The following is a 10310-nucleotide window of genomic DNA, read 5'->3' on the forward strand; positions in this document are numbered from 1 at the left end:
CCTTTGATTTTCTCAAAATCTAGGGAACAAAAATACTTTTTGTTCCCATATGACACTATACATCCTACAATAGCCTCTATTATCTTCACCTATCTCAATTAAATATTATTTCTTTAAAATATAAGTTCTTATCTACTCTCACTCTTTTTACAAAATTTCAACACAATTTTCAATAAAAGGCAAAGAGAGGAGAGAGAAAAAAAAAAAAAACATGTTTTGTATTAAAATAATGGATAGAGAATCTTTTTTCGTTCCCTAACATATTGGGTAGAACTGTATCATTTTCGATACTTAAGATACCATTAGGGTATTTCCTATAGATGAGTTTTGGTGATTTTTTTTTTATTTTTTTTATTTAATTTTTGACATTTTGCCTATATGTTGTTGGGAAGAGAAATGAGGAGAGAGAAAGAAAAGGAAAGGCTTCTACAAGAATAAAGAGAAAGCAAAAGCCAAAGATAAAACAAAAGCATTTCGCTCGCACTTTCAGTCTTCTTAATAACTTGAAATTCCCTGAGAACCGTAAGGAGAAGAAGGAGAAGGTCATTTCGGTAATTTTGACATCCTACTTCGTCTATGTTCCCCTCCACCAACAACAAGAATCCCATCATTTCCGGCGGCGGCGGGGGCGGCTTCGTCGGGATGATGGCGCGTGTGGCGGGGAGGGATGCGGCGGTGGTTTTCACGGCGCTGGCGGGGGTGGCCTTTGTCGCCGCTATAGTGTTCACTGCGCGTAGGTAAATGCCTAGTCAAAGAGAGAAATTTTTTTCACTCTGACGGATACTAGCTATAGCAGCGAAACCCTAGATAGATGAAATTTGAGAAAGCGAGAGAGTAGAGATTGTGGTGAGTGTTGAAATAGATGAAAGCTCTGAGACGAAGTCACACTTCGTCGTCGTCGTCTTCGAATTCCAATTCGAAGTCGAATTCCAATTCCAATTCGAAGTCGAATTCCTCTCCTTCTTCGTCGTGGATTCATTCGCGTTCGGTTCCGTTCGTTGTTGCTTCTTCCTCACCGGCTTCTTGTTCATCCTCTGATCGGTGAGTCTCTCTCTCTCTAGATTCTTCTTTACTCTCTTTCTCCAAGTTTCGTTTTTAGCTCTCAGTTTCAGTGATTTCTTTGATTGAGCTCAGATTTCTGTAAAGTTCACTGTTTCGATTCAGATCTCGATCTCCGACAGCTCGAAATCGTGTTTTTAGTACAAATCGTTCTGTTAGCGGTTTTTTGTTGTTATTTTTTAAGTTCAATTCCTCTTCTGAATCACTTAGTCCACTCCCATTTTGTTCTTGTTTAAGTTTATGCTCTTTGATATCAATTTTGTAAGAATTTTTCGAATTCTTTTATTCATTAAAAAAAAATAACAATTTTTAGATTCTTTCTTCTTGGTTTGGAAAGTAGATGAATCGGATTGTTGTCAAATGGATTCATTCATAATGTTGATGTCATTTTTCTGTATCGGCGCTATTTATTTATTTTGTTTTTGGAAAATGACTTGTACATGGTTTGCAGCTGCACTTTGTGCGGCCAAATAGAAACACTGCAGTGGCTTATAAACTGCATTGAGATTTTGGGGGTTCTGAATCGAAAAGTCAAAAAAGTTTGGAATGAATGTGATCTGTATGAATTACAGGATTTCCTGCCTGGTTGCACCGTCTCTCATATGTTTCAAAGAAAAGATCCAACTGCGAAGCTGATTGCATTACTTGGTTTTAATCTTTGATAGGCAAAATATTTATTAGATGAAATGTGCTGAGTAGCCAATTCCAAGTATTTGGGATTTGAGGCTTTTCTTAGTTAAAAATTAAGGCACAGGGTGATGACTAATTGTATATACAGGATATATAATACGTTAGTGGATGTCTCATTGGAACTCCAATGAGTTTTTAAATTTTACCAAAATAGTTGCCCTGGAGCTCAAAGTGGATATGTGAACATTTTTGTTTCATTTTGCCGTAACATGAGTGCTTTATTTGTGCAAGTTGGATTCTTGCACTTGGGACTAGGATATTTAATGTGGCAGATTTTGCTCCCCAGTTTTCCTCGTATCTTCCCTAATAAACATCTTGAAACGATCTAATCTTGGTCATCTCATCATGATCACTCATTACAATATGTTTTTCTCTGGAAAATCAAACTAAACATATTATGCTTTGAGAAGTTGACTCCTTTGTGCTCGCCTATTGCTTTCATTCATGTCATTTTGACACGTTATAGGTAGAACTATCCTTTTTAATTTTGTATGCGATTGTTCAATACTTTTGTTTTCCTATCAATGCTGCTTCTCTTTTGTTTCAATGATTAATCTTTGTCATTCTTTCATTTTCAGGGGTCGTCTCAAATCACCATGGTCACGCAGGAAAAGAAAACATGCCCTTTCGCCTCAGCAATGGAAAAGTTTGTTTTCACCAGATGGGAAGCTCCGTGATGGCGGAGTTAAGTTTTTGAAAAAAGTTCGCAGTGGAGTGAGTTACCATTCTTCTCATTTATCCTATATCTTTGTTCCACTCAACAATGTGAAGTTTGTAGTATCTAATGTTCCTGTGTTACTATATTGGATTATTTATCTAGCTAATTTCTCACGCAGGGTGTTGATCCATGTATTAGGGCAGATGTTTGGCCTTTCCTCTTAGGAGTGTAAGTATGCCTAACCTCTCTCTCTCTCTCTCTCTCTCTCTCTCTCTCTCTCTCTCTCTCTCTCTCTCTCTCTCTCACATTTTGTGTGTGTGTTTGTGTGGAGAAAAAAGTATTGTTTCTATTACTACTCTCCTGTATGGTGTGATGAAGCTTGTTATCTAATCTAATTATTAAACATCACCAACTCTTATCTCTCGTAGTCTGAACTTTGATCTTTGGTCTTGGCAACACCTTGGGGAGAATTTGGATGGCCTTTTCCTCCTTTAGTCTGGATGATTATTGGACTAACTGATGCATAAGTTTTGACCTTCCATGTGCATGCTGCTGCTGGAATCCTTATGAATCTATGTGCTCTCATCTTTCTCAATCACTATTTCCCCCCTTCATTTTTCTGTGCTATCCTTTATTCCCTTTTGTTTTTCCCTAAGTGGTGCCTGATTTAAAGCAATTGAGTTGGCAGCTACTTTGGAGACTAAAACACAAACTCCTTTTCATTTTCCTTTTTCTTTTTCTTTTTTCTTTCCCGGGTTTCCTTGTTTTTGAAGTTCTGTGTGGTTCCTTATCTTAAGTAATTGGGTTACTGAAGTTACCTTGGAGGCCAGGTACTTTAATTTGTGTTTAAATCCATCGTGGCTGTATGTTCAATCAGTTGAAGTCCAGTTCTTGTTTTTTGGATACTCAACCTATGTTTATGATTGAAAGTGTCTGCCATCAATAAAGTAACAATTTTAAAATTTCAAAATGTTCTTCTAATATTGATGCTGGACAAAATAATAATTTTTGGTCTTTTTTTTTTTTTTTATACTTTAAGCTGATGTGTATCGTTAGGATTAGGTTTAGTTAAGGTAGGATTCAAATAGGATTGAAGGATAAGATTTGTTTTAATGAAATTCGATTACTTATGAAAAAAGGATTAGATTTAATTAAGGGGTATGATTTAATGATACTTGGTAGGGTTCAATCCCCTTAGAATTAGAGATTATGTCAGCTTTGTAAGACTGCTTGACTTCATATTATCGAAGAAATTTAGTCTTTGGCTTAAAGGTTCTCTTAAGAATGTAAGGTTTGCTTGATTAAACACTCGAGAAGAGTTTTTATTTTATTCCCTTTGAAAGCCTTAGGATTCGAAGGACAATTAAAGTAAATCTGCTATTGACTGCATCAATTGGTATCAATGAGCCATACTGCTTCAAAAATGATTTGATTTCTATTAGTTAAAAGTTCAATAACTTGTCAAATTTTTCAAACTTCTGTCAATTCCTTTCCTAACTACAGTTACGAGTTTCCGAAATTATTGGCGCAAGAATTCATTTCCTTGAACATTTTGTTTCTTCCACTATAGCATGTGTCAGTTTCCATCATTGACTGTCTTGTCCCTCTTTAGATGTGTTGCGCCGATTCACCATTGTCTAAATTTGTGTTGCCTTCGTATCTAAATGGTGCATGTATATGTTGACTGAAATCCTCTATTTCAACAGCTATGATTTGAACAGCTCAAAAGAAGAAAGAGATAGTATAAGAACTCAGAAAAGGTACGGACACCAAATTCGTTTTAGAAGTTTGATTTATTATTTGCAATTACTATATTGTGACATGGATTTGCGTGGGTTTTTTACTGCCTGATGATTTTTATTTTCTTCTCCTTAGACATCTAACCTTCAAAGTGATTCTGTGACAATCTTTGGATGCAGAAAGGAATATGAGAAACTTCGCAGACAATGCCGACGACTTCTAAAACATAGTAAAGAGGGCTTTAATTTGAATGAAATTGGTAGAATCAGCTGTGATGGGTACAGTGGGACTCTCACTCAAGATTCAGATTCTCCTAGCTCTGAAGATGTGGTTAGCACCAGGGAGTCCCTTTCTAGTGAGGAAAGGAGCCCACATATTGAATACTCTGACAAACACTCTAGTGCACTGTTGGAAGGAGATGAGAGTGTAAGGCAAATCACAATTGCTGATGGCTCTACACTAGACACTGACTCATCAGACTCGGACTCCTCTGAAGAACCTGAAGTGAGTCAGTCTTTCCCTTCAGTGGAAGGAACAGAAGAGAATGATCCTGACATGACTTGCAAGGAGGATTCTTCTCCCTCAAGGACAGAGGTCTCGTCAAAACTCCGCAATAATGAAGATTTTGCCTCATGGCAGCGGATCATCCGCCTTGATGCTGTACGTGCCAATTCAGAATGGATACCATGGTCCCCATCTCAAGCTGCAGTCTCTGAGGGTAGGGCACGCCGTTCAGCAGAGGCTGTGGGGCTGAAGGATTATGATCACCTAGAGCCGAGCAGGATTTTCCATGCTGCCCGACTGGTTGCTAATCTTGAAGCATATGCTCTATATGACCCTGAAATAGGCTACTGCCAGGGCATGAGTGATCTTCTTTCTCCAATACTTGCAGTGATGTCGGAGGATCATGAGGCATTCTGGTGTTTTGTGGGTTTCATGAGGAAGGCTCGGCATAATTTTAGGCTTGATGAGGTGGGAATCCGAAGGCAACTTAACCTTGTATCAAAGATTATCAAGTGCAAGGACTCTCATCTTTACAGGCACTTGGAGGAGCTCCAGGCTGAGGATTGCTTTTTTGTTTATAGGATGGTGGTGGTACTATTTAGGAGGGAATTAACATTTGAACAGACCATTTGCCTCTGGGAGGTAATGTGGGCAGATCAGGCGGCTATCCGGGCTGGAATTGCTAAGTCTGCTTGGGGCAGGATAAGGCAGCGAGCCCCACCGACAGATGAGCTATTGCTTTATGCAATTGCAGCTTCTGTATTGCAAAGGAGGAAGTTGATTATTGAGAAGTATAGCAGCATGGATGAGATTATAAGGGAGTGCAATAGCATGGCGGGGCATCTTGATGTGTGGAAGCTCCTTGATGATGCGCACGACTTGGTGGTGAACCTCCATGACAAGATTGAGACATCCTTCTGATGGCTGGCTGCCCAATTTTTCAACTTATTTATTTGGCTTCGATTCTCTCTAGAATCAGCAAGTATTTTTAGGCTCTGATTGAAACAAGCACCCGAGGATCCCAAGTGAGGGAAAGTTATATTGCTCACTTTCTAGGCTCCGTTAAGTGATGGTGGCAAACATTTAATAGATTTATTACGTTGTATGCACCCCATTTTCTCAGTCTCCTAAGGATAGATATCATCATGGCAGGAAGGCGGGATATTAAGAATTTGATAATGTGATCCCCATAATTGTATTATTATTATTTTTTATCTATCGTAACTTGCTTGAAAGGTTGGCCTGGGGCCTGTGTTGCAGCTAGTCTCGCGGGTGAAATGATGCGAGTCTGCTTGTAAAACGTTTTAAATTTCTTTTTGATAGTCTCTGCTTTCCTGCCTTCTTAATGGAAACCAAACTTGGACTTAGAATCTTGGGAGTGTTTTTGGCCGGAGGGGAGTGATGGGTTGCGAAGAAAAATCTTCGTTAGTTTACGGAGCCAGAAAGATATCTTTAATTCTTCGTAGCAGTTGAAGGGCATTGAATTGCAGCAAAGAGGATGGGATTCAGAGCTTTTGCTCGGCGGCAGGTAGGAGTGTGCACAAAGCCAATCTGGAATTCGCCAAATATCTTTGAATAAAAAAAGTCAAATGGCTTTCCAAAGCATCACCAACTCCCTCGTGGTCAAGATTGCTGAGGCCTGCATAGAAATTTTGTTCTGGATACTGCAAGTGGTGTCCTTATTTCTTGCCTTGTGGTGCACATGTGGAGCCAGAAGCCATGGAAGTTTGGTGGGCGGAAAAGTCTGCATTAGCAGCCAGCCAGGAAAGTAGTCCTGCCGCTGTAAAGAGCCTCCTGTTTTCTTCTATTTTTAAAGAGTCGCGTTCAGTGTCATTTTCTTTACACATTTTCTCTTGCAGATTTACCATTGAAAATCTTGGAACCTACATGTGGTTCCATACATTTAATGGTAGATTTGTACATCTCTTATATGGAGATGAACAAAAAATGTGTTAGAGAATAAAGCTAAAGATTTCTCATTTTTAAATGGGAGGATGCTACATGTACAAAATAAGATCAACGAGGGCAAACTTCTTCCTCCCTATGTCTAAAGGCTAAAATGGTTTCTCAGGAAAATTGAGGAAAGGAAATAACCTGTTGATTTGTTTTAAAGAAATTCCTAAATAATAATAAAAAATAAAAATAAAAAATAAAAAAAATCAGTTTCTCTCCTAAATCAAAGTCCGCTTCAACTTTTCCTAGGTCTCATATCTGTGCTTTTCTTCTTCATCTTCTCTCACTTTTTCTCCTAACCACCATCACGTGGGCAGTGGTTTGTCGTAGATTTGAAAAATACTTTCTGAGCGTGTAGTTGGTTAATTGCTTTGAGTACTTCGAAAATCTAGACCTAGAATTGCCAAAATTCTGAACAAACAACCAACTAGTTGAGCTTGTCAAAATCGTGCAACATTTTTCTTCATTTTCACTCATTTTCTGGAAAGCCAAGCACTCCTTAATTGTGATAAATGAAAGTAAAGAGTAGCATTTCTCTCTCCTAGAATAGAACACGAGTAATGCTACCGTTGCTACTATTCACACTTGGTTGTGACAGTCATTTTTTCACTAAGTAGTTATCCTTAAAGCCACTTAAAATACTCGCTTTGCAGAACAGAGACAAAAAGTAGTATGAAATGACATTCAATTGCAGCCACCGAGAAAACTAAAGAATTGCCGGAGACTGAAAAACAGCCACTGCTCTTGCCCATCATCCAAGAAGATCAACATGGTTCAGACATCACTAACATTAACTGTGACGGAAAGTCTCTGAAACTAGTTCATTGAATTACTGTTCAACGCTGACACAAACACAAATCACAGACAAACTAAAACACGAGAAGTAACTGTCTCTTTCAATTGCTCAAAAAGTGGACAATGACTCGCCCTTCAGATGGGTACATTGTAAACGGTAATGGACTAACTACTCTTTCTTGGTGAAGTGTCGGACAGCAAAGGCTAAACCCAAGATCAATAAGGGAACGAGAAACTGCAAAATCTTAATCACAAACTCTGGGGTCTTATCAGGATTGTAAGGAGCTTGAGGGGGTGGAATATAGTTCCTTTTTGCCGGAACAGTGGATGAATCAATCTCACCAATGCAGTATTTTCCCATCATTTCTCTAGCAGAATCGCTGTGTCCCACATCTTCAAAATCATTTGTTGCATCCTTCCCTGCAACATCTCAGACAAAAATTATCCTTTATATGGTGTTCATTGAGGATCATATCATATTCATTATCTTCCATGAGAAAGTAACACAATAGCCTTACCTGTTGCAGATAGAAGGACTTCATCACCTCCAGGATGATCATCCATGAATGGGGTTACATCATACACCTAAAATGGAAGTTTAACACTTGTTTCAATAGGATAAACAACACAATTCACAATACAATAAAGAAATAGAATATATATATATATATATATGCTTTCATTATAGCCCAATTTCGTTGTCAGCAGATTTTCCTTTGAGGCTGTCCCAACCCGGCTTTAGATGGAGCCATTGTGCACAGATGGCATATAATATGTAGAGAAATGCTATTTATACTTAAATTTTTACAAAAAGAGGCTTACTAACTGATGTAGAGCTTATTTATTGGAGATGATCAAAACAATTAATAAAAAGAGATGCTACGGATACCAATGAATAAGCTCCACATCATCTTAGTACCCATCTCTTAGTAAAAAATTTAGTACCTCAAGTATTTCTCTAATATATATATGTAAAATGCTTTTTCAAAACAATATAGCAGAGGCTTGCCTCATTATAAAAGAATGTAATAGTACTTAAACAAGGGGAAAAGCCCACAATACCATCTTTGTATAAACAGGGCACCTAATCATGAACTTTATAAGATGAAAGGACAATGCTTATACTATTGAGCTTGGGTAGAATAAACAGGTAGATGGACTCCATAACCATCTTTTTAATGAACATGCCTCGCAAGGGATGCTCTTTGATGATCAGTGCTACATCCCACGAAACAAAAACGAATCATGCACATGAGGCTTGATTTTCCTCCTTTCGGTCACTAACCGGCATGTGCACTAGCGATTGACCAAGTCTCAGGAATATGGCAGTAGATCAAGAGCGGACTTGATAGCAGTTGATCATGTGTGGATCAAGTTAAAGCTTTCAACCACGGATTACAGGTAAGTTTTTTGTTAATTATCTATAAGGCAGAGTTAAACCAACTCGTTCATATAAGGCAGCACCCAGAAAAAATAAAAAATAAAAAAGATGATGAACAAGGAATAGCAAAAGGTAGCCCTTGGCCATGAAGAGTTGGAAAATCGTAAAATCTGCATTGCTATTGAGCATAACTGAGCTAGATATGGCGTAGGTCAGTTAATAAGAATTCTACTGCAATTATAAGGGTCCTCAAAAACACAACGAATTGCAAGGGAATTCATGGTCGCTGGACTTGGCAAAGAGAGGCCGTTCAGATTTCTCCCAGATATGCAAAGGACCAAAAGCACCAAAATTCAGGCAAGGAGAAATAAAACACAGTGAAGTAAAAGGGTAAACATCTGTTATAAAGAAAATCCTACACAACAGTGCTTTTAAGATTTTACTAATTGTCAATTTCATTCATTTTCCAACATTTTTCCCATAAACCAATCAGTTTAAACTTTAAAATGACCAAAAGAAAAAGATCCATTCTCTTCATAAGTAGTCATAACATACGATATTTCCTATAACAGATGACCAAATAAAACAATACACTATATACAATCAAACCTAACACAACTGCTTGTACAGTTTTTATTTTATGTCTTCCATCTACCAAAAGCACTAAGAATTCTGCTTTCTTTCAATTTACTCATTTTCCTCGACAACCAAACAGATAGCTACTAAATCAATCCAGAAAATAGATATTTTATATCAAGGGAGAAAAATAAAAATAAAAATTTAGACGGAGAAAGATCTGACCTTTCCAGAAATAATAAGCCAGCAATCTTTGGTCTTGTTGTGCTTGGACACTTCTTCATAAAGGTGAACCTTCGGATCTGAAGCCATTTTTCACTGATAACAGCAACAAAAACCCATAACTGGTTACAAACCAAAGCCATATAATTTACACGTGGGAAGGATCTAAAGAAACCGATAGAAGAGCTACTCCCAATCGCAAAAACACCCAACAAATAAATTACACAAAAACCATCAAATTTCACGAAAAAAAGCTTGAAAATTTATCTATAAAAGTCAGAGAAAGGATCAGAAAAGAGATTCTGAATTGAGATCACAGAAGGCACAGCATCTACCGACCAGAGAAGAGGCTCTGAGAGATCAAGGCGGTAACAGTCTCTCCCTTGTTATTGTCAAAGCCTGTCGAGCTGACAGAATGGACGATGGGGACCATGAATTTATAGTCCAGGATCTTGACGATGCCAAAATGCCCTTCACGTTTGATTCAATTACAGAAGAGATAGGGTAGGTAGAGAACTGAAGGGCAATTGCGTCTCACACAGTACGTGCAAACGCAGCCTTTCACTTGTTAGTATAAATTTGACTACACGAGTTGATCATCATATCATGTATAGACTGATGTCCTTCATGATGTACTTTTTAACGGTTGTTGTGGTTTTTTTTTTTTTTTTTTAAAAAAAAAAAAATATATATATATATATATATATATATATATATATATATATAAAAGAG

At 37.8% G+C, this 10310-nt stretch overlaps 2 protein-coding genes across 4 annotated transcripts; one reads left to right on the forward strand and one right to left on the reverse strand.

Moving 5' to 3' along the window:
• Nucleotides 1-423: 423 nt before the first annotated feature.
• LOC133856870 (rab GTPase-activating protein 22-like) lies at nt 424-6008 on the forward strand. 2 transcript variants are annotated; one of them, XM_062291915.1, is made up of 5 exons: nt 424-1041; nt 2328-2463; nt 2586-2635; nt 4114-4167; nt 4327-6008. In XM_062291915.1, exons 1-5 carry the CDS (start codon nt 863-865, stop codon nt 5570-5572), a joined length of 1665 nt encoding a protein of 554 aa, XP_062147899.1. In that variant the 5' UTR covers nt 424-862; the 3' UTR covers nt 5573-6008. The 2 variants fall into 2 exon arrangements, with proteins under 2 accessions (XP_062147899.1, XP_062147906.1); XM_062291922.1 differs by having other exon boundaries at nt 424-737.
• A 1391-nt stretch (nt 6009-7399) lies between these two features.
• Nucleotides 7400-10071, reverse strand: LOC133856885 (cytochrome b5). 2 transcript variants are annotated; one of them, XM_062291935.1, is made up of 4 exons: nt 9914-10071; nt 9582-9674; nt 7918-7984; nt 7400-7819 (listed from the first exon to the last, which is right to left on the reverse strand). In XM_062291935.1, exons 2-4 carry the CDS (start codon nt 9666-9668, stop codon nt 7569-7571), a joined length of 405 nt encoding a protein of 134 aa, XP_062147919.1. In that variant the 5' UTR covers nt 9669-9674; nt 9914-10071; the 3' UTR covers nt 7400-7568. The 2 variants fall into 2 exon arrangements, with proteins under 2 accessions (XP_062147919.1, XP_062147924.1); XM_062291940.1 differs by having other exon boundaries at nt 9918-10044.
• Between the last annotated feature and the right edge of the window lie 239 nt (nt 10072-10310).

Source organism: Alnus glutinosa, chromosome 1 (genome assembly GCF_958979055.1).
Source record: "Alnus glutinosa chromosome 1, dhAlnGlut1.1, whole genome shotgun sequence".
Taxonomy (NCBI): Eukaryota; Viridiplantae; Streptophyta; class Magnoliopsida; order Fagales; family Betulaceae; genus Alnus; species Alnus glutinosa.